Below are 23,473 nucleotides of genomic sequence, written 5' to 3' on the forward strand. Positions count from 1 at the left end.
AGCTGCAGCTCAGCTGTGCAAAGAAAGCAAGAAAATCTGTGTGGATGCATGTGGTGCGTTACAACTCTAACCCTAACACTCAGGAGGCTGGGGCAGGAGGATTGCCACAGCTTCCAGGCCAGCCTGGGCTACAAGGCATCCAGAGCATCAGAGTAACCACAGGCCCTAGTGAAAGAAAGACAGTGGGAGAAGGGAGAGGAGAGATGAGAAGGAGGGAGGAGGAGAGAGGGGAGAGGGAGGGAGGGAGGGAAATCAACCTCATGTGTCTGTGTCTCATGCATACTGAAAGCTGGAAATAGATTCTAAAAGCCAACCAAAGGTTGTATGTCCTGTGTTTCGAAGAAAAGTTATCCTTTGACCTTTACATCCTTCCATTTCTCATTTGGTTGAGACAACAGCATGTGGACCTGTTTTGCCATCCAGTTTCATGGTCCCAGAGAGGATAAGTAGCAGGGCCAGAAACACACAGCGTTTAGGTCACATCCATGGTGATGGTTTCTAAATCCTGTTTCCCCCACCAACTACTGCCTGTAGGATCTGTGGAATTAACAGCAGGTCCTTTTTGAGTGCAGACTCACTGTGAGTGACCTACTACACTGGCCATGGCAGTAAACTCTCCCAGCTAGAGTGATCGTGTTGGTTTTCTCAAGACAGAGTCTCACTATGTGGCTATCCTGGAATTCCCTATGTTGACCAGGCTGGCCTTGAATTCACAGAGATCCACCAGCCTCTGCCTCCCCAGTGCTGGGATTAAAGTGTGCACCTCTATGCCCATCTTAGAATGATTGCTTACCTGCTGAGTACCAGGCCCCGTGTGTCACACACATACCTGATGCCTTCTGTTGGCAAGCCCAGGGCTGAGCCTGAAGGTCAGGACCACTGGCAGCAGCATCCCAGGGTATCAATGTCTGTGACCCTGTGGGGCAGCGTGACAGCAGACTCCTGTCCCTGGTGTCCCTGTGCTCAGAGAAGGGAGAGCCCCAAGCTAAGTTGGTACTCTCAGCCCCGGACCCGACTCTTGTCCCCCCCTGATCCACCCTCAGTCCCTGCTGGTCTCTGCCATGCATCCTCCCTTCTGTGGGCCTCTGTCTCTGTCTGTGTCTGCTGTGATCAGAAAAACGAGATGCCTCCCAGCCCTGATCCTTGCTTCTGTTTCTTTGGCACCTGCTGGCCTCACAGCTCTGTTCCTGGGCTGGGTGGCCTCAGGCCTTTCTATCCTTCCCAAGGGTGGAAAGGGGCAGGAAGGACAACAGCCCTGCCTGCTCATGTCTGTGAACAGGGAGGCAGTTCTGTTCTGGATGGGGAAACTGAGGCACAACCAGCACCAACAGGCAGAGCCCAGCAGGACCACATGGAGCCATCTGCACATGTGTCAGCCCCTTTCCCAGCCCAGGAGTTTTTCTTCCCGAGGCCTCAGATGGCTGAGGGCAGGGGCAGCAATGAGCTATGGGGGCCACATCTGAGGGCATGAGAGACCCGGCCTTGGTCCCGCTCCGTCCCTGCCAGTCGTGTGACCTTGAGGGTGACACTTTCTCACCACTGACCTCAGGGTCACTTCCTGTGGTCCTTTACCAGGTACGAACCAGGTAAATTGAACCAGGTCTTCTGGAAAAGCAGTCAGTGCCCTTAATCACCGAGCCACCTCTCCAGCCCCAGAGATGCTCATCTTTAAGGGGCTCCTGGGGCCGAGTGAGATGACAGCAGCACTGACCACATGGCCAGACATCTGTCCCTGCATTTGCGGTCACCGTGCTGGCTCAGGAGAGCGAGGCTCAGAGAAGGCTGGTGATATTCCCAATGCCACACAGCAGTTCCTCTGCACCCTGGGCTGTGCCCTCCATACAGCTGCCATCCACAGAAGTTTCCCAGGCTCATTATATAAAATTCAGACCATCCACAATCAGATAACGAGTTTCCCTGGGAATCCTGCTTCTACCAGCCAGTCCCCCTAGGCAACTGCTGGGATTCCTTTCACCCAAGTCTCTCGGCCTCTTTCTAAGCTTCACAGACATGGGATCATGCAGTACACTTTTAACCCACTCCACGAATTTCTCTGAGAGCCACCCATGTTCCTGTTTCTATCATTCTTAACTTCAGAGTAGCATAAATGGTCCAAGATCATCTTTGTTTTGTTTTTATTAATGGAGATTTGGTTCTTTTGGGAGGGTTTTGAGTAAAGCTGTTCTATGACTGTAGCTTCAGGTACTCGGGCACCTGTACCCGAACAGAAGGCTGGAGCATTCTGAGTTCACAACGAGCCTGGGAAACTTACTGAGGTCCTGTCTCAAAGAAAGGAAAAAAGAAAAAAAGAAAGAAAGAAAGAAAGGAAGGAAGGAAGGAAGGAAGGAAGGAAGGAAGGAAGAAAGGAAAGAAAGAGGGAAGGAGGGAAGGAGGAAGGAAGAGAAAGAGGGAGAAAACTAGGGCTGGAGAGATGGCTTAGGGTATGGGGAGATTGCTGCTGTTCCAGAGAACCTGATTTGGTTTTCAGCACACATGTCAGCATGTCAGCCGGTTTACAGCCCCCAGTTACTCCAGCTCTAAGGGGATCTAATTACCTCTGGCCTCTGTGAGCACCTGCACTCAAGTGCACATACCCACATACAGACAGACAGACATACATGCAATTATAAGTAATAAAAATAAATCTTTTTTAACGAGAAAAGAGGCGAGGGTCAGTGATGGAGCCCTTGTGATAGGCCCTGAGTTTATTCCCCAGTACCAAAAAAAAAAAAAAAATCCCACTCTCAACCAAAGCTGGTTTGTGTGTGTGTGTGTATGTGTGAGGGAGGAAGGGAGAAGGGGGGGAAAGAGAGAGAGAGGAGAGAGAGGAAAGATAGAGGAGAGGGAAAGAGAGAGAGAGAGAGAGAGAGAAGAGAGAGAGAGAGAGAGAGAGAGAGAGAGAGAGAGAGAGAGAGAGAGAGGGAGGGAGGGGAGAGAGAGAGGAGAGAGGGAGAGGAGAGAGAGAACTCATGCCTGTACATCAGACTCAGGGCCTTTCCCTTCCTAAGCAAATGCCCTTACTGCTGACCTTCACATATATCCACCTCCATTTTTAGAGACTGGATGAGAAACTCCACCCCTGTTTTAGAAGAGGTGGTCAAGATTTTTATATTCCTGACTTAGCCCAACTCTTCCATCCTTGACAGGCAAGCTCCTCCATGATGAAGTCCCAGCCTGCATGGTACATCCCCTAGGGTGCTTGGCTTTCTCTGCCTGAGTTGGGGTCACAGACAGCCCTTTCTCATCCTTGGAAAATAACCTAGAAATGACCCAAATGGGAGCCTTCCATGGCTCTCACCCCACTTGGTGCCACAGCCCCCATGGGTGGGTGCTCAGGGCAGGCTGGCAGAGGGGAGGGAGACAGCCCAGTGAGGTCAGGGAACACCGAGAGCTTCGCTGGGTGGGATGGAAGCCGGCCAGCCCCATCTCTGGGACACCAACTTCTCTGAGACTCAGCAGAAAGAAGTAGCTTCAACAGGCATTCTAGGGTCCTTGTGGCGTCACCTCCACCCCAATGTGCCACCTGTTGAATTCCAGGGTCACTCACTTCACCTGGCTGAGTCTGAAAGTCAGGATGACACTACCCTGAGCTCATGTGTGACCTCAACGGAGACCTGCCTCAGTTCCCCTGCCTCTGAACCCCAACCCTGAAGACCTTCCCAAGTTCTGACTCAAACTGTGTCCACACACCCTGCCCACTGATGGGGGTCTCTCCAAAAGTGAGTCATGGGATAGGGAAATAAACAGGCATGTGTCGTCATGACCACATCTTTCTGGAACATTCCCACAGTTCAGTTCTTCCTTGAGTTTCTTCTGGAGGAATCGCGCCCTTGCTCACATCTCCTGGGAATTATTTTTTACCTCGGCAGGCTTGATGTGGTGGCCTGTGCGGGTGTTCCCTTTTAATTTGGGGTCTGGAGCCAGCTGAGGACTGGACCAGTAATTATGTGTGCAGAGCCGTTTATGGAAACGGCCTATGAAGAAAGTCAGTGCGGAGACTCAGCTGAAAATACCCCAGGAGTGAGCCTGGGCCTTGGCACAGTGCTGAGGCTCCTGGTGGGAGAAATTCCCTCAGGTGCAGAATGCACAGGTCACTAACCCCAGGCCCCACCCTCCTCTGAGATCCTGCACGAGCCCAGGAGCCCAGGGTCTTGTAAGTCTGGTGTGGGCCCCTCAGCCTTTGGTACCAACTGCATAGGGCAGTAGTATCCAGCCCCTCCTCCTCGGGGCCTGGAAACCTGTCCCCACCCTCAAAGGCCCCACCAGGAAAGGAAACAAATGTCACAGCAAGTGCAGACATCAGTGACCTCTGGTGGAGACGTCTCAGGCAGGAGAGAGCAATGGGGAAAATGAGCCCCCGGAGACCGGGGAGGGTCTCGGGCAGAAGGCATAGGAGGCAGTGGTGGGTTGACAGACAGCTTGTGGGGTAGGGGGTTGAGGGGGCCTGAGACAGCATGGAGGCTTTCTTTCACATGGGCCCTGAGGGGCTGAGGAAGGCAGGCTGCTTCAGGCTAGTGAGAAGGCCCCATCCTCCAACCAGCCCCTCTGAGCAGAGGAGGAGGGTGACTTCTGAGGTATTTCTTCTGGTCAGGAGAAGGACAGATTTAGGTTGTCTGGGTGAATCTAACTTTGTCTAGAAGAAACATTTTGTGGGTGTCTCGCTGATCAGCGCAGGGTTTGGCATGTGGAGGTCTGGTCTGACAGGCTGGGCACAGAGCCCCAGATGGACTGGCAGGATGTGGATACTGCTGCGGCCGGGGAAGCCACCTCCTGCCCACAGTGGGCCTTTTTCGAAAACATGGCATCTGGAGCTAGTTGTATCAGGGTCTGAAGAAGGAGACCAAGGGTTCTACAATTGTTTTCCCAAAGCCTCAGGCAGCTCAAAGGGTAAACTCAGCTTCCCTGTTTACAGCGTTTCAGAGGGCAGCATGTCTGTCACCACATTGAGCGCCCCCGCCATCTCTCAGCTATGTGGAGCTGCCTGTCTAGAGTCCTTGCTGAAGACTCCATTTTTCTTTCATGTGTATGTGTGTGTGCACGTGCGTGCATGTAATATGCATGTGTTTGTGTTCGCGTGTGTGAGGGTAGGTAGGTGTGTGTAACATATGTAGACGTGAAGTTGGCACTGGGTTCTTCTTTGACCACTCTCCTAAGGTATTGACAGGGTCTCTCCCCGAATCCCGAGCTCGCCAATTCCTAGTCTAGCTTGCCACCTTGCCCTGAGCATCTTTTCTCTGCCTCATGAGTACTGGGATTGCAGGCGGCCAACAAGCCTGCCGGGCTTTCCTGTGGATGATGAGCATCTGCCCGCCAGGCTTTGTGGCATCAGTGATTTCACACTGAGCCTCTCTCCCCAGACCCCATTGCTGGAGACTCTAGACACACATTGCTGCCCAAATGGCAACAGGTTTGCCTCTGAGTACCATTGACTGTCACAGCATCAGCAACAATTGAACTGAATAGAATTCTTCCTAGGTCAGAGGGGCATTTGGGACCACTGTGCTGAGTTATTTGAGGTAAGGAACAGAGTGTCCTATGACTGGCCTGGCCTTTCCTGTTATTCTGTGGTCCTCTTGTGTCCCTGAGCCCCTGCCGCTGGATTCCAGCCTTGCCAGCTTCTTTAGGGCTCGCATACAGAGGCCCAGTGTTTCTCAGGGGTTCTCTGCTAGGACAGCTCTTCCTTCACCCCTCTGAATGCTGGTTCTTTTTTTTTCATTAATTTATTATTATTAATTATTATTATTGGGGCTGGAGGGGTGGCTCAGCAATTAAGAGTTTGTGCTCCTCTTGTAGAAGACCTGAATTTTATTCCCAGCACTCAGGTTGGGCCAATCAAAACCACTCAGCTACAGGGGATCTGATGCCTTCTTGTGGCATCCAAGGGTCCCTACACTCATGTGTACATACTCTTTCCCTCCAGTTAAAAATAAAAACAGGCCAGGCGGTGGTGGCACACGCCTTTAATCCCAGCACTCGGGAGGCAGAGGCAGGTGGGATCTCTGTGAATTTGAGGTCAGTCTGGTCTACAAGAGCTGATTTCAGGACAAAGCTACAAAGAAAAGCCAAAAAAAAAAACAAAAAAGGAATTTAAAAATCTTTTTATTTATTGTTGTGTATGTGAGTAAACACCTGCCACAGGGGCTAGTTGGAGGTTAGAGGACAACTTTTGTTAGTCAATTCTCTTCTTCCACTGTGAGCTCTGGGATCAAACTGTGAGCATTAGATCTGCGGAGAAACTCAAGTCACAAGCCTCATCCTTTCTCTTTCTACAGTCCTGGCTCACCAGGCTTTAAACTAGAACATGGTTGCTAGCATCATCTGTAGACTGGTTCTCAGCAGGAGCAATTTTGCCTCCCTGAGGATCTTGAGCAATGTCTAGTCATTGTCTGTTATCGCAGCGATGGGAGGGAAGGATTCACGTGGGTATCTGACAGGTGAGGGATGTCCCTTACAAGCCTACAACAGAGAATGAGGCCCACAACAAAGAATGTCCTGCCCAAATGTCAGCAGAGCTGGGCCAAGGCACCGTGAAAAGCAAGCAACATCCAATGCTATTTATTTATTGGTTTTTCGAGACATGGTTTCTCTGTAGCTTTGGAGCCGGTCCTGGTACTAGCTCTTGTAGACCAGGCTGGCCTCAAACTCACAGAGATCCGCCTGCCTCTGCCTCCCAAGTGCTGGGATTAAAGGCGTGTGCCACCACCACCCAACCTAATGCTGTTTATTTGCTGAGTGTTAACATATGTGATATTTCGGTCTGTGTGTGTGTGTATGCGCATGTGCTCACTTGCGTGCATGTGTACTCGTGTGAGTGGTGTCGACTCATTTAAGTGGTGTGTGCATGCCTGCATGTGTGTTTAAAGGTCAGGGGACAGCTTTAAGTATTATTCCTCATGACCTCTCCACCTCTTGGTTTGGCTTATTTGTTTGTTGTTTGCTTGTTTGTTTGAGACAGAATCTCTCTCCCTGGCCTGGAACTCACCGATTAGGCCATTAGGCTAGGCTGCTTGACCAGGTAAACCCGGGAATCTACCTGTCTCTGCCTGCCCAGTGCTGAGGTTAGAAGCCCACTCACTGTGCCTGGCTTGGTTTTTTGGTGTTTGTTTGTTTGTTTGTTTGTTTGTTTTTAAGACATTTCTCTGTATAACTCTGGCTGTCCTGGAACTGGCTTTGTAGACCAGGCTGGCCTTGAACTCACAGATCCACCTGCCTCTGCCCCCCAAGTGCTGGGATAACCCGAAAGAGCCAGAAGAGAGCTGCAGACCCCCTAGAACTGGAGTAACAGTTCTTAGCTGCCAGCTGGGTGCTGGCACCTGAACGCAGGTCCTCTGCAAAAGCAACAAGAGCGCTAACTGCTGAGCCATCTCTCCAGCCCCTTTATTTTGTTCTTACACTCCCTCACTAAACATGTATGGTCAAATTGCTCTGGTTTAAAAATCACACAAAAAAATATTCTCATTTTAGCTAAGCCACCGAATCAATATACTATTGCTATGCTTTGAGTTTTCCTAGGTTTCCTCTTTATTCTTGTATTTGAGTTGGTTTTTGTTTCATATTCTGTGACATCTTTCAAAATGAATAAAGCAGAGAGCCTGGCAAGTGGTCTGATTCCCTTTTCCATGCCCTGCACTCGGTCTCTGTCCTCTTTCATGACTCAATATTTTTTGTTTCCTTTGTGGCTTAGCTCCCTATTTAAAATATACAGTTGGGAGCAGGGGCAGTAACTCAGTGGTTGAGACTGTTTGCTCTGCCCATGAGGACTTGTGTTTGAATCCCTAACACTCATGTTAAAAGCTGAGCACGGCTGTATGTGCTCCCAGCGTCGGGAGGTAGAGGCTGACGGGTCCCACAACCTGCTGGCCGGCCAGCCTCACTGCACTGGGAAGCTTGCTGTTCAGTGAGAGACAGAAGACAAGGTGGCCATGACAGCAGAAGGCACCCAGTGTCCGGCTCCGGCTTCCCCATGTGTGCACACAGGCACACCCACCCACACATTCACATGCAGATATCATACAAGTACACACACATGTGCACACAATTACATATATACCTGAGCGTGTCTGCATGATGTATGTCTGTGTTAGTCTTACCCTTTATTAGACAAAGGATGTATTATCTGCACTGTTCTCCATGCTCTTTCTAAAGTTGTGGTATTTCTAGGGAACATGTCATGACAGACTACAGACATGCTTCGGTGGTTTTTCCAGCTGTGCAGCATCCCACTGAGATGTCCTCAGTTCACAGCGTGTCTCCTGTTGATGTTTGGGTAGTTTCTGGTCGGCTAATGCTGCAGCAGCCTTGCATACAGCTCTTTATGTATTTTTGTTTTGTTTTGTTTTGGTTTTTTGAGACAGGGTTTCTCTGTAGCTTTGGAGCCTGTCCTGGAACTAGCTCTTGTAGACCAGGCTGGCCTCGGACTCACAAAAATCTGCCTGCCTCTGCCTCCTGAGTGCTGGGATTAAAGGCATGCACCACCACCGGCTTCTTTATATATTTTTGTGACTATCTTTGGGATATTTTCCTGGAAGTTGAATTGGGAAGTCAAAAAAATTCTATTTTTTCTTGATTATTACTAGACGCCCACCACAGGGATTACACATCCTAAACCGGCAAGGCTGGAGAGGGGTTTAGCATCATTCAAAGGACGTACTTTTTTTCATCCAGGGTCAGTTTTGCCTCCCTGGGGGCCCTGGACAATATCTCGAGACAATTTTGGTCATTGCTAATGGGGAGGGGAAGGTGATCCTGAAAAGGCTGTGGGCATTGTTACAGCATCCTCCTACACTCTGCGGGACAGTGCCTGTGGACAGTGCCTGTGGCAAACCAGCCCAAACAAGAAGCTGGCTCAGGAGAGCCATAGTCGAGGAGCACACCCAAAGTGAGCCGCTCTCGGAGGGTCTTAATAAAGAGGTCTATTGTGGTCACACCTAAAGTAGCTCCACTCCAGACTGGGACTGGATGCTCAGATTCTTGCACGAGCTGTGCCACCATGGACACAGAAATACACGTGTACACTCAGGTGTGGGCTGGCTTGTTTCTTGACCCTGGCCACTGAGTCAACCTAAAAATGATACTCCAATGTCACAAGCAGTCTGGTACCCAGATGCTGCTTTCTAAAGACGCCCTCCAGCAAAGGAAGCCGAGCTCTCTGAGCAGCTGATGTAGACTGTGATGCCAACATAGTCTTGACATAGAACAAAGGAGCCTTGGGTGACAATGCGTGCTTGATCTCAGAATTTTAGGAAGACCATGAAGTTGAGGCCAGCCTGGGCTACCACAGTGAGACCCTGTGCCAGGCAGGAAGGGAGGGAAGGGAAGAAGAGAAGGGGAGGTATTGGATCTTAGCCTATGGGATAGAATAAACATCTATTAATCTATAATTATGTTAATGTAATTAAGAGAAAGGACAACTCTTAATAAATGAGGGAGGAAACAAAATATTATTGCAGATAATGTAGACTGATGTGGGCAAGGTCTACTTGTAGATGCTTAAGTAGCACAGGTTTAAGAAGAAACACGTTATTCACATCCTGGAGATGGAGAGATGGCTCAGCAGTTAAGAGCACTTGCAGAGGACTCAGATTGATTCCCAGCACCCACATGATAGCTCACAACCATCTGTAACTCCAATTCCAAGGGATCTGATGCCCTTTTCTAGCCTCCACGGGCACCAGGCACATATGTGGTGCACGGACAGACAAACCAGCAAAAAGAACTCATACAAATAAAATTTAAAATAACAAGAAAAACCTGAAGATACCTTCCCCATATTATGAAAGGAAAATGGTAAGATCATAGAAGGGGAAATCTGGCAGACACCAAGGATTCAGTTACTGTCACGGACATTGTACCGTCTAATCTGATGCCCTGAGAAGGCATGCTCACTTGTGCCATTCTCCAAAGTGCTTGTCATCATTCTCCCCAGGAGCAGACAGGCAAGCTCATCCTGAGACATGCCACCCGTACCCTGCAAGGGTGCCGAGGTATTGAGAGATAAGGAAAGGCTAGCAACTGTGATAGATCGGAGGAGCCCACAGAGAGGTGACAAGGACGTGCCATGTGGATCCCAGATGACAGCCTGGAACAGAAGGAGGACGTCGGAGAGACGAGTCTGGTTCAGTTGCACTGGTGTTGAGCTCATCTTCCACAACCGAGACTGGGTTCAGACAGTGTTAGCAGCAGAACTTAGAGGAGCAATAAGAGATCTTTGTTTTTCTTACAACCTAAACAGTTAAAATTTTTCAGAATAGAGTCAAGGGCATACAGTAGCCCCACAGTACTCCCTTGAGTATCTCCAGTCCCACTTCTCCCTACCTCCCAAGGACACACTCTAACTCTGTAGTGCAGGCTGGCCCAACTCACCCTGTGACCCAGGCTAGCTTTGAACTCAGTAGCCTCTTTCCTCTGCCTTTTGACTACTGTGATTGCAAGACAGTATACCATGCCGATAGGTATGTATATCTAGATAGACAGGTAGATTGCCAGGCGGTGGTGGTGCACGCCTTTAATCCCAGCACTCAGGAGGCAGAGGCCAGCCTGGTCTACAGAGCAAGTTCCAGGACAGGCTCCATAGCTACATTTCAAGCCTGTCTTGGAAAAAAAAAAAAGACAGATAGATAAATACACACTCAATAATGAATGGATGAATGAAATTTTGAAATGTGATGAATAAATGAAGTGAATGTTATTAGGGAAAATGAATGCAGAAACTGAAGGATTAAAAAAGTGATGATTTTGTGTATGTATGTGTGCGCCTGTGTGCATATATGTGCACCGTGTGTGCAGGAGCTCTCTGAGCAGAAGGAATCACATCCATTGGAACTGGAGTCGCAGGTGATTGTGAGCTGACCAGTGAACTCTGTCAACTGAACCCGGGTTCTCTGCAAGAGCAGTAAATGCTTTTAACCTGAGTCATTAGAACAAAATTGAAGAATTTTATAAAGCTGTGAGAACCATGAGAAGAAACTATCCAGAACCTTCTCCCACGTACCCCAAACTGACATTCTGGGACCCCCACTTATCCATGATTAACTGCCCAGGCAGAGATACTCAACTCAGAGACCTTGCTCCAAGCATCACAGCCCCTCCTGGAGTCACCTTTGAGAATTCCCGGCGGGCATCTCACATGATCAGGATGCAGCATCGTGGCCAAGAAATCGGCAGTGTGCCCCACACACACACACCGAGTCTGTCTGACGATTCCAGGGACCGAGTTTTGCCAGCATCATAGCCAGCAACAGGATTTTACTGGGAAAACCCGAGAAACCACATCTTCCAGGCCACGCCCCTTTCCCAGATCCACTCGGTGAACTCTACAATCAGGGGCTGGGAAGCACAGCCTTTTGTTTCCCCTGGTCATCCGTCTGTCTGTTGACTAGTTCTAACTCACTGTCCACCATTGTATGGCACATGGTGTCAGGATGCTGTAAAGGAAGGAACTCTGCCGAGAGGTAGGATTCCTGAGTGCTGTGCCCATATGTGGACCAAAGTCCAAATGCCACACGGTGCTCTCATCCCAGCCAGAACATCATGGAGGGGCTGCTGCTTGGAGTCTCGGCATCTTTGGGAGATTCCGGACCCTAATTTATAGGAAGGTGAGGGTTGGGTATGCATGGAAAGGGAAAGACTTCTCATGGGGTTCTTTTGGCACCATATTAGAGGTTCATTACATAGTCGAGGGCAAGATCTCAGTGAACTGCCAGAGACCAACGGGTAGACCGAGCATCTGGAAACATTCCATACGCCTTTGAGCTGACAGATTTTCATGGTATGGTTTCTTGTTCGTTCTTTTGTTCAGAAAAATAAAATTGAGCCAGAAATGGTGACACAAGCCTTTTTAACCCCAGCACTCAGCACTCGGGTGGCAGAGACAGGAGGATTTTTGTGAGCTCAAGGCTGGCCTGGTCTACTTAGCTAGTTCTGAGACAGCTGGGGCTACACAGAGACACCAGTTGAGAGAGAGAGAGAGAGACAGAGAGAGGGAGAGAGAGAGAGAGAGAGAGAGAGAGAGAATCAAATGTGTCTCCTGTTCTCCTGTGGCACACCCTTCCAATGGGGCTCTCTGAAGCCTGTCCCACGGATACACAGGGAAGTTGAGAAATTAGAAATCAGATGGCTGCTACTCATCCTTCGGCTCCTGCATGAAAAGGATCCCCGTGTGTGCTCACTTCACATGGACATGCTAAGCTCACAGGGGATGACCCTGGAGCTGCCACGGCAAACGAGCCACACTTCTGAGAGCGACCCCATGACTATTCAAGGAGTCTCACAGGGAAAGCAAAGCCCCAGCGAATGCTCTGCGGTGCCCCCCCCCCAGCTTTCCAGACTCTAGTAACACAGAGGAACTGCAGCTCCATTGTCTTACAAAGAACCGGGTGCTTCCCCTGAGCCACTTCCAGCAGCAATGTCTGTTTTGGTGCAGCATCCCATGACCTCCGAGCCACTTCAGAGGAAAAGCACATCCATTTTGCTAAAAACTTCCCAGATCAGCCTGGTGGTGATGGCACACGCCTTTGATCCCAGCACTCGGGAGGCAGAGGCAGTCAGCCTGGTCTACAGAGTGATTTCCAGGACAGCCAGAGCTATTACACAGAGAAAGCCTGTCTCAAAAAGCCAAAAACCAAAGGAAACCAAAACGAAACAAACGAAAGCCTTCCCAGATCCTCTATTTGCCTGGGACAACCACAGCAGTTTCTGGTGCTGGAAACCCTGCCTCTCGATTTCACAAGCCCATAGCACAGAAGTCTGGAAGTGAGGACCAGTTCAGTCTAAGAGTATTTCAAGATACCCGGTGTAGGTCACGCACATCATTAAGGGAGGGTGGCCACAGAGTTCGGAATCAGTCCCCAGATAAAGCTCCCAGGATGCCCTTGTGTGCCTCACTTTGTCCTGAAAAAGGTGGGGAGGAGGATGTGCCCGAGGGACCCTATCTGACCACACCCTGTTACAGAAAACAGCCTAGACCAACTTTATCCTGTACATCGGGGCCTGAGCACAGTCATGTAGGAGGGGTGCCTGTGCAGCTCCTGAATCCACTGAAATGGCCGCCAACATTGTGGGTGTGCAAGTAGCTAGGTAGGAAGGAGGACGCATGAGGATAGATATTCATAGCAGGAAAAAGCTCTTGGCCAGGGCTCAGAACCCACTCTCAATGCGGTCTGCCTTGTGGCCTACGAGGGAGAGACCAGCACCCTGTCACATTCTGTCTCTTGACTTTTGGGCACATGCTGTGTGCCCACTACCTTTAGATGCTGTGGGACACTATCCACTCCTTCCTCTCCCTTTCCACCTGCTCCTGCCCAGATGTGTCTATCCCTTGACTCTGCCCAGCACATCTGTATTCCATCTATCACTGGACCAGGACTCTAGGGAGAGGACAGGAAGTGCTCCTCACATCCGCTCACCCTGGTGCTTTTTAAAACCCGGTTTGTGGTCACTGAGCCCATAGCCACAGAGAAGATTTTTTTAAAAAGACTAAAACATATAATTAAAATCTCTGTTGAGTTTTGGGGACGGTGCTGGGTGGCTCCCCACCCCTTCTTTCCGGAAACACAGATTTTGGCATTTGAAAGTGACAAGCAGCTGAAGTCAGGCTACCCTAAATATACCTTCCTGAGCACATCTGGGCAGCTGGGCACATGCTTTATCCTAAAAACTTGGCATTTGCTATAGGGAGCAAGGATAGCTCCCAGCCTGCGCTCCTCCTCAGCTGTCTCCCTAGACTGCCATTACCTTCACCTCCAGCAGGTCCCATAGGGGCTTCTTAGAGCACATGGCTCCCACTGGCACAGCCTTACTCCCAGACCTGGATTCCAGCCAAACCCACTGTTCCACCCAATGGCCATGGTCTACAGATGCTCCCCTCTGTCTAGAGCATGCTTGTCCATCATTTCAGATGTCACTATTTCCTCCTGCTGTCTACCTGTCTCCCTGCCTTTATCCTCTAGCAGGTCCTTTGTCCCCTGGTTGCTGGCACTGGGTGTCCCTCCCTTTCCTAAGGTCCTTCTGCTGCTGGCCTTGTAAGGTGACCTGCACTCTGTGCTTCCCTCTCCTAGGACACCCAGGAAATTCGAACACAGAACTAACAGTTCTGCTCAGCTGTCAGATCTGAGCTCCCCCATCCCACCTTCTCCTCAAGGGCAGGCCCTGAGAGTCCTCTGTCCCACTGAAATTCAGCCAGTTACGTCCCTGTAGACAGGGTTTTCCCCTGAACTGTGCTAGTTTTCTGCCTTGGGAGCAATGTCCATCTTGCTGTTGGCCTAGCAGCTCTAAGAGGAGGCATCGTGATTCATCAGTGGGACCAGGACCCTGCTGAGCACTTGCTGAGTTTCCCACTACACCACCTCCTGGGGCCTGGTGTGCTCCCAGAGCAGACCACAAGCTGTGTGTATAGCAGGAGTAGCCCCCAACCAGGCACCACAGGGAGCCCTACTCTGAGCACAAGCCATCCTGGTTCCCAATAATGACCTCATTCCCACTTTGTCTTCCAGTGGAGCGCGACCGTACCCTGGACTACCAGGAGCCACACTGGAAGGAATTCCGCTTTGACCTAACCCAGATCCCTGCTGGGGAGGTTGTCACAGCTGCTGAGTTCCGGATATATAAAGAGCCCAGCACCCACCCGCTCAACACAACCCTCCATGTCACTATGTTCGAGGTGGTCCAGGAGCGCTCCAACAGGTATCTTTCCTCTGCCCAGGTACCCACCCCACTCATGGTTTCATGGTCTAGGCTCTGGCAGGGCCTGACCAGAGGGTGCATTTCCCAGAAAGGAAAGGGGGCCTCCTGGGAGAGGCACCTCAGACACGAGAAGGGGGCTTGGCCTGGAACTCTGCACTGCCACTGAGACTGTGGAGTCCTAAGAGGCCACAGCTGAGCCGGTGTACCATCAGCGCATAGACACATTTTACTGTTAAAATGTCCAGGGTTGGTTATCAGTGAATTGTGGTACCAGAGGAGGCCAGACCAGAGCCGAGCAGGGAAGAGGCTCTGAAAGTGGTCCCCAGGAAGGCACAAGATGCAGGCAGGCATGCGACCTCAGCCCTTGGTTAATTGTTCTTTCATGTCCACAGGGAGTCTGACTTGTTCTTTTTGGATCTTCAGACGCTCCGATCTGGGGACGAGGGCTGGCTGGTGCTGGACATCACGGCAGCCAGTGACCGCTGGTTGCTGAACCATAACAAGGACCTGGGACTCCGTCTCTATGTGGAAACCGAGGATGGTGAGGCTCCCGGGCTTAGCAGGGAGCTGCCTTGGGGGTCCTGGGAGGGTGTTCCAGCCCAGGCTGCCAGCCTAATACATGGAGCCCTCTCACTGGGCCACAGCTTGGCCTTTCTTGAGGACTCAGTGTGTAGTGGTGAGGTCCTGGACACGAGGAGGCCCCAGCCAGGGCTGCTTTCCTGATGTTCCTAATAGCAACTGACCTCCTGAGAGTCAGCTCCAGCATCCAATGGTGGGAGGTGTACTTCTTCCTGGGCAGCAGACCTCCACTCTGAGAGGTTCTGTTCTAGGAAGGAGAAGTGGGGGACCCGCACCCCAGGTTCTTAGTGCAGAGCCTGGGTTATCCTTGCTCTGCAGTGTTGTAGCTCAGTACCCGAGCCTCAGTTTCCCCGTCTACACAGGTTTACAGCCACTGCTTCACTCTCAGGGTTTCCATGCTCTTGATGTGGGGCAGTGAGGGCCGAAAGGCAGGAGACTGGCTTGTCTGGGGTCCAGCAAAAGGCTGGAGGGATAGCTTGGAAGGAGAGGGGCAGAGCGGTGGCAGGGATCACTCTGAGTTAAGGAAAGCTGGCAAGGTACTTGGAAAGTTTCGATCAGTTTAACAACAGTGGGTGACATATGCGACTGTGGCTTTAAAAGACCCAGCTAACTTCAGCCCCCAAGGAATCCTAACCCCGCCCCCAGATGAGCTTTCCAGGGTACTACGAGAGGGGGGGTGGTGGCGGACTGGACCCAGCACCGGCAGTCAGTTGTTAGCAGCATTACCAAGGAGTGTCTATCCAAGATGTTGTGAGACAGGTCAGGCGACAGGGATGGCCAAGGGTGTCCTCAGGCAGAGTGTGACCCATGGCGATCCCAGTGAGTGTCCTCCCTTCTCTGTGACGCAGCAAGGAGGTGGCATCGGGCAGCTCACAGGGTGCACCAGGCCTTTGCCACTCCGTTCCGGTCCTGGGAGCCTCGTGCCACTGAACGATGGCGGCGCTGAGGCTTCTGGCGTGGGCGCTCCCGCGCGGGGTCTCCATCTGCCGCCCACCGCCCGCGCTGCCCCACCACCTTGTCCTCCGCTTTGCTAGCGACCGCTGCGGACGGGTCCACTTCTACACGGACCCTGTGCAGGCGGTGGAGGGCGTCAAGGATGGGGCGACCGTCATGCTCGGAGGCTTCGGGCTCTGTGGCATCCCCGAGAACCTGATCGGCGCTCTGAAGACCAAGGGCGTGAAGGACCTGACTATCGTCAGCAGCAACGTGGGCGTGGAGGACTTCGGCCTGGGCATCTTGCTGGCCTCTAAGCAGGTCAGGCGCGTGGTGTGTTCGTACCTGGGGGAGAACACGCTGTGCGAGAAGATGTACCTGTCGGGCGAGCTGGACCTGGAGATGACGCCGCAGGGCACCCTGGCCGAGCGCATCCGCGCAGGAGGCGCGGGCGTGCCCGCTTTCTACACGCCTACGGGCTACGGCACGCTGGTGCAGGAAGGGGGCGCCCCGATCCGGTACTCGCCAGATGGCCACCTGGTCACCCTGAGCCAGCCGCGGGAGGTGCGCGAGTTCAAGGGCCGCCACTACCTGCTGGAGCACGCTATCCGCGCAGACTTTGCCATGGTCAAGGGCTGGAAAGCCGACCGTTCGGGCAACGTGATCTTCCGGGGCAGCGCGCGTAACTTCAACGTGCCCATGTGCAAGGCCGCGGACATCTCTGTGGTGGAGGTGGAGGAGATCGTGGACGTGGGCTCTTTCCGCCCAGAGGACATCCACATCCCCAACATCTACGTGGACCGTGTGATCAAGGGGCCGAAGTATGAGAAGCGCATCGAGCGCCTGACCACGCGCGACAGCCAGCCCGCAGCCGCGAGCAAGCAACAGGACTCCATCAGGACGCGCATTATCAAGCGCGCAGCTCTCGAGTTCGAGGACGGCATGTATGCCAATCTGGGCATCGGGATCCCTGTCCTGGCCAGCAACTTCATCAGCCCCAAGATGAAAGTCTACCTGCACAGTGAAAACGGGGTCCTGGGCTTGGGCCCGTTCCCCTTGAAAAATGAGGTGGATCCCGACATCATCAACGCGGGCAAGCAGACGGTGACCGTGATCCCTGGGGGGTGTTTCTTCGCCAGCGATGACTCTTTTGCCATGATCCGCGGAGGACACATCCAACTGACCATGCTCGGTGCCATGCAGGTTTCCAAATACGGTGACCTGGCCAACTGGATGGTGCCAGGAAAGAAAGTGAAGGGCATGGGCGGAGCCATGGACTTGGTATCGGGTGAAACCAAAGTGGTGGTCACCATGGAGCACTGCACCAAGACAAAGCAACCCAAGATCTTGGAGAAATGCACCATGCCACTGACTGGCAAACGCTGCGTGGACCTCATCATCACCGAGAAGGCCGTGTTTAAGGTGGACCCAAAGAAGGGGCTGACGCTGGTGGAGCTGTGGGAGGGCACGTCGATGGATGACCTCAAGGCCACCACAGCCTGCGCCTTTAGTGTGTGCCCCAACCTCAAGCCCATGCAGCAGATCAAACCTGATGCTTGAGGAGCCCTGACCCCTCCCTCCAGGGCTGGTTTGCGGAGGAGTTAGCGACCCGGGGACATCTGACCTGTGTGCCACGGGCTCCTCGGACTTCCTGCTGCCAGATGATATCTTCTCAAGAGCCGAGTGATTTTAATTAAAAATCCTAAGCCGAGCCTGTGTGTCCGGTGCCTAACTAAAGCCCTCTGCTGACACCATGGAGGAGACTGGTTGGCATCTCCCAGTTTCTGTGACCTTCACATACAAGGCTCCAGAGCATCCCCTGACAGGTCTCAAGACCAGTGCTGCTTCTCATAACTGAATCATGAACCGTAGAGAAAAGCAAAGGGCGGGAAGGAATCCAGAGTTCACCTGGTGCCACGAAATGCAGAGCTAGGGTCTGTGAGCAGGGGGAGCTCTGGTTTCTCTTCCTGGGCCCTTGTTTCTGCTCCTAATTTTGTTGCCCCGAGTCCGCTGACACCTGACTTCTTCCTGGGAGCAGCTTATGTGTCCCTAGAAGGGAGGCAGGCCTATAGGGTGTGGCCTGTGGGAGGAGACTGAGGGAAGCTGATTGGTGCTGTTTCTCTGCCTGGAATATCCACTGGACGTAAACAGTGTCCCAGCATGTCTCTGAAGAGGCCCAAGCTTAGCACATGGATGAATTCTTACCTAGTGAGCTGCAGTGTCTCCTGTTGCCCCTACCACACTGACATTCTGTCCGGGAAGTCCACTGGCCTCCCTTCCTAACTCCAATATGGCATCTTGGGGTCTGTCATTCTGAATCTGTAATCTCACAGTGAAAGTGAAAAAAGTTACATAGGTGTGTATGTGTGTGTGTGTGTGTGTGTGTGTGTGTGTGTGCGCGCGCGCGCTCTGAGAAAGCATGCCCTCCCCCATTCTCTTCTGTCCAGAGCTGGGTCCAATATGGCATCTTGGGGTCTGTCATTCTGAATCTGTAATCTCACAGTGAAAGTGAAAAAAGTTACATAGGTGTGTATGTGTGTGTGTGTGTGTGTGTGTGTGTGCGCGCGCGCGCGCGCGCTCTGAGAAAGCATGCCCTCCCCCATTCTCTTCTGTCCAGAGCTGGGAAGCCTGGTGGCCTTCGACCAGATAGAGTTCTGTCTGATGATGGGGATCGAGGAGCAGAGCTGACAGGGAAGGTGCTCTCCGATTCAGGCGAGGACACCTCCTCTGGGCCCATCAGATACAAAACTCTGGAAAGAGCAGCAGCAGTTCCTGTGGGCTTCTGCCCCGCCTCACTGGGTCTCTGCCTTGTGCTGGGCAGGGTAGGAGTTGCTTGGCTCTGCAGCTGCTTGCGCCAGACCTAGAACAGTTGATGCCCTCTCTGGGTCTTAGTTTGTGTGCCCCTAAAATGGAAACCTTGGCTTAGCTGTATCCATGGGCTCCCAGCACAACTCACCTTGCCTTGGGAGCCTCCAGAGGTCTCCAGCACCCATCCCAGCTAGTTTTGAGGAGTTCAGCCAAGGACTGCTCTGTGTCCAGCAGAGCCTAGAAGACCAGTTACATAAAAGGAAAGCAAACGTGGCTGAGCCTGGAACACTGATGGCCTCTGTGTTCTGCAGAAGCCAGGCCTCTGGGACTCCACAGTAAGTAGCAGGGACACAGGCCCTGTCCTGGGCCCAAGCCTGCCCCTTGTGTCATTCACAGGGCCTGACACTGTGGGCCCTTCCAGCTCCCAGCTGCTCCGTCCTCCCCGTGTGGGGCCCTGGGGCCCTTGCTATCTTTCCCTCTGCCTGAGGCTCTGCCTTCTCACACCATCTGCTTCCCACCAGCCTCACTCTGGACCCCATTCCTCCTGCCTGACCTCACCTGAGTCCCTTCTGGGCCACGCCTGCAGCCTACGCCCCTTGTCCCCTTGTCCCATAGCCCTCAGCCATGGTCCTGGGATGGAGTTTCAGGCCTCGCACATTTGTTAGTAGCAGGTGAAGTCATAGGTTGCATCAATGAGCTTTTCTTTCAAGTGGTAGGTGGACATCTGGAGTCCAGTCCAGCTGTGGAGTGTGGAGTCCAGCTGCCTGAAGGGCTGACCTTTGAGTGGACTGTGGCCTTGACTCAATGTGTGATGAAGAGCCTGGTAGAGTGTAAACAGAGCACACAGACCTGAGTGTGCATGCACGTATGAGTGTGTTCTGTTCCGTCCCAGTTTTTGTTGGGATTATACCTAAGGCTTCGTGCTTACCAGACAGGCTCCACTCCTGAGCTGTGGCCTCAGCCCTTTGGACTCTTTTACCTTCTTCCAGTTTTAGGGTAGAACCCAGAGTGCTGAGTATACTAAATGAGAACACTGAGTCACATTAGTGTCTGTATATATACATGCATGTACATGTGTGCATCAGTGCTTATAACATGTCAACTGAACAATGGTGCTGTGTTTAGTGATGGATAACATGAGCATTGCTGGGCTTTGGTGTAGGCATCTCACACGGGCACCAAAGGAAATGGTTCTGAGCCCTGTCATGGCTGCTGCGTGTGGCCATTATCGTGCAGAATGGTTCTAATGATTCTAACGATGGGAAAGGTTTGCAATGCTAAAGACTGTTACAACTTAAGCCAGCAGGACAGAAGCAGCCCAGGATGTGAAATAGAAGAGCTCTGGAGTTGTGAAGGAAATTTATGGTTACTCTTCCTTCTTGAAAGTTCTTTACCCTCCTGTGTTTGTCACACTGTTTGCCTGTTTTTATTTGGTTTGGATCTTTAATTTAATTTGTTTGTAAGGTTGGTTGTGGGTTTTTTTTGTTGTTGTTGTTGTTTGTTTTGAGACAGCCTTAGTGGGTCTAGAACTCACCTATGTAGACCAGGCTAACCTCAAATTCATAGATATCTGCCTGCTTCTGCCTCCTGAGTGCTGGACTCAAATACATGCGCCACCATGCTGAACCTTGTTTGCTTTTGGAAACAGGCTTTTATTTGACTGACCCCCAATATGTAGAATAGAATGACCTTGACGTCTTAATCCTCCTGTATCCCCTGTCTGAATGTGAGGTTTGCAGGAGAGTGCCATCACGCTAACTTAATATGCTACTTCTGCAGTTAAAAAGGACAGGGGCCCCCAGGAAAGTCTGAGCTTGTGCTGGAGGCTTTGCTATACTGGGTTGACTGTACTGTGAAGGCATCTGCAGTCCTTAGTGGATCAGGGGACCCCCCATAGGCTCCACTCTTCCCATGGACAAGCTCCCTGTCTGGCTCCCTGAAGCCCCTTCCTTTCTTTGAAGCCATTGGCTGGCCTGGAGAATACAACACCAGCACTGGATTGAGCCTGATGTGAACTGAACCCTGAACTTTGTGACTGTTCTGACCTCTGTCCCTGCTTAGTCTGGGACCCTGGTTGTGGGCATCAGTGGGCATCAGGGCAGTGAATGTTCTGCCCTTGGATGATCAAGCTTGCCGGACTGGGAGGATAAGCCCTAGCAATGTCCTTGCGGAGGCAGCCATGAGCTGCAGGTCATGAACCCCACGTTCTAGTCCCCAGAAAGTGCAGGATGAAGATGGGACCCGGGTGTTAGATCAACGGACCAAGGGAGTCCGGGTCCTGAACATCACCAGCAAAGGACTCTGCTCATCTCTGAGTGACTGTGAATTGGGGTACAGTGATGACAGCCTGAGGAAATTAATGGGCAGAACCCTTGACACCTGCCAAATGTTTCCCATTTATATCAGGGTATGCCTGTGGCTGCTGAGGTCCCTGTCCCTGCCACCTCAGACCTGCTGACTCCAGATGAGAAAATAGGTTCATAGATGCCACACCACCATCCACAAGTCTCTCTCTCTCTCTCTCTTTCTCTCTCTCTCTCTTTCTCTCTCTCTCTCTTTCTCTCTCTCTCTCTCTCTCTGCCTCCATCTCCCAGGGCACAGCATGGATCCTGGCCTGGCAGGTCTGCTGGGACAACAGGCACCACGCTCCAGACAGCCTTTCATGGTAACCTTCTTCAGAGCCAGCCCAAGTCCTGTGCGGGCCCCTCGGGCAGTGAGACCTCTGAAGAAGAGGCAGCCAAAGAAAACGAACGAGCTTCCTCATCCCAACAGACTCCCAGGGATCTTTGGTGAGGGTGGGATTGAGCCTCATCTGAGGCCCCTTCAGAAAGCAGTGGTCTGCCAATGAATCTAACTAGTGTGTCTGGCAGGGAGGGTGGGATGTGGGCAGAGAAATCAGAAGCCGTGTGTGCCAGATGCCACCTACTGAACACAGTCACACCCTGTGGTGACGGGAGCCACTGAGGACTGTTGAGCTGGGTCATGGCCTGAGCAGGGATCCAGATTAGAACTTGTGATTTCAATGGTTTAGCTTCCTGTTGTCCTCCATTTGTAAATGTGCCTGTTAATGCCACCCACCCTGACACTGGGAGTACCCATGGCAAGTGTAGAGTGGAACCCCTGAATAGACTTGGTACCTTTTTGTCCCTACAGATGATGGCCACGGCTCCCGAGGTAGAGATGTTTGCCGTAGGCATGAGCTCTACGTCAGCTTCCGGGACCTCGGCTGGCTGGTAATGTCTGCTTCTCCTCTCTGAATGCCACCTGAAGAGCCTGGTGTCTCGGGGAGGGGGTGGAGCTACTGTGCCTTTAACTGTGCATTATAGCCGTGAAAACGGAGGCCACCTGAGCCCTCTGCCCAGTAAACTGTCAGCGCTAGAATGGGGAAACTGAGGCTGGGTGGGCGGGGCCTTTGTGCTCTTCCTGCCGCAGCTGCTGCAGGAGGCGTGGGGGCAGCTGTGGAGGACACAGCAGGGGAGGGTGAGGCCTGGGGTCACACCTGCCTGCTGAGGGGAAGAGGGGACCGGGGCGGGGGGGGGGGGGCTCACAGCCTCAGGTCACCCTGTGACAGGAGTTGCGCCAATGGTCTTAGAAGGACACGCTGATGTGACTCACCTTTCCCCCACACAGGACTGGGTCATCGCCCCCCAGGGCTACTCAGCCTATTACTGCGAGGGGGAGTGTGCCTTCCCACTGGATTCCTGTATGAATGCCACCAATCATGCAATCTTGCAGTCCTTGGTCAGTACCACAGTGGCTAGCTGGGACCCAGGGGGCGGGGCCAGGTAGTGGGAACAATGTCCACAAGGGGGGCTTTCTCTGCAGACTTAGCTACAGAGTGTCATTCCTGAGCCTCAGTAAGAGTGGGCCTCTGTGCGCAGACACTTGGGCGAACATGCGCTGCCCATGGGTACCCTTGGTCACACTGGAACACACATACAACAGATGGGCACCCCATGGCAGCCTGTGTGAGCTCAGTGTGCCCAATGGACATGTGGCGCTGACCTTTCTAGTGTGCATGTATGCTTATCCGTCATGCCTGTCAGGTGGGCCTCCCTCCCCTTGGGCTCTCTGCTCTTCTGGGCCTTGACTCATTATCCCAGACTGGATTCAGAGTCAGTGTGTAACCAAGGATAACTTTGAACGTCTGCTCCCCTGCCTCCAGCCCAGAGTGATGGGATTATACGTGTGCAGTATTATGCCTAATTCATGTGATGTTGTGGATCAAGTCCAGGGCTTCCTGCGCTAAGCAGGCACACAGCCAACTGAGATCTCCCCAGAGCCCTGCCTCTGCCTCTGTGTTTTTGACCCCATTTTTTCCCTGACTGCTCCTTCAGGGGGTGAGCAGCAATGGAAGCAGGTTCTAGCAGGAGCCACACCGCAGCCTGTATTTGACAGGCGTTGGTGCTTACTGGCTCTGGGGTCTAGACCTTATTCTAGAATGCTTTTCCTGGAATCCTGGTGTCCCATGGTT

At 52.2% G+C, this 23,473-nt stretch overlaps 2 protein-coding genes across 2 annotated transcripts in view; both read left to right on the top strand.

Annotated features, from left to right (window-relative positions):
• Positions 1-23,473, top strand: part of Bmp8a (bone morphogenetic protein 8a) — a 30,070-nt gene that overhangs the window by 2,812 nt on the left and 3,785 nt on the right. The window contains exons 2-6 of the mRNA XM_087904637.1: positions 14,490-14,679; positions 15,072-15,220; positions 21,594-21,788; positions 22,153-22,232; positions 22,630-22,740. Coding sequence (XP_087760763.1) covers positions 14,490-14,679; positions 15,072-15,220; positions 21,594-21,788; positions 22,153-22,232; positions 22,630-22,740 — 725 coding nt within the window. The remainder of the gene's footprint in view (positions 1-14,489; positions 14,680-15,071; positions 15,221-21,593; positions 21,789-22,152; positions 22,233-22,629; positions 22,741-23,473) is intronic.
• On the top strand, positions 16,102-17,902 carry LOC148122684 (succinyl-CoA:3-ketoacid coenzyme A transferase 2A, mitochondrial-like). Its single transcript, XM_087904636.1, has one exon. It carries the CDS (start codon positions 16,192-16,194, stop codon positions 17,749-17,751), a length of 1,560 nt encoding a protein of 519 aa, XP_087760762.1. The 5' UTR covers positions 16,102-16,191; the 3' UTR covers positions 17,752-17,902.

Source organism: Myodes glareolus, chromosome 3, assembly GCF_982192425.1.
Source record: "Myodes glareolus chromosome 3, mMyoGla1.1, whole genome shotgun sequence".
NCBI lineage: Eukaryota > Metazoa > Chordata > Mammalia > Rodentia > Cricetidae > Myodes > Myodes glareolus.

Bases quoted from the DNA above. Each gene is read 5' to 3' on its own strand.
- LOC148122684 (XM_087904636.1), top strand. From the start codon at position 16,192: ATGGCGGCGCTGAGGCTTCTGGCGTGGGCGCTCCCGCGCGGGGTCTCC.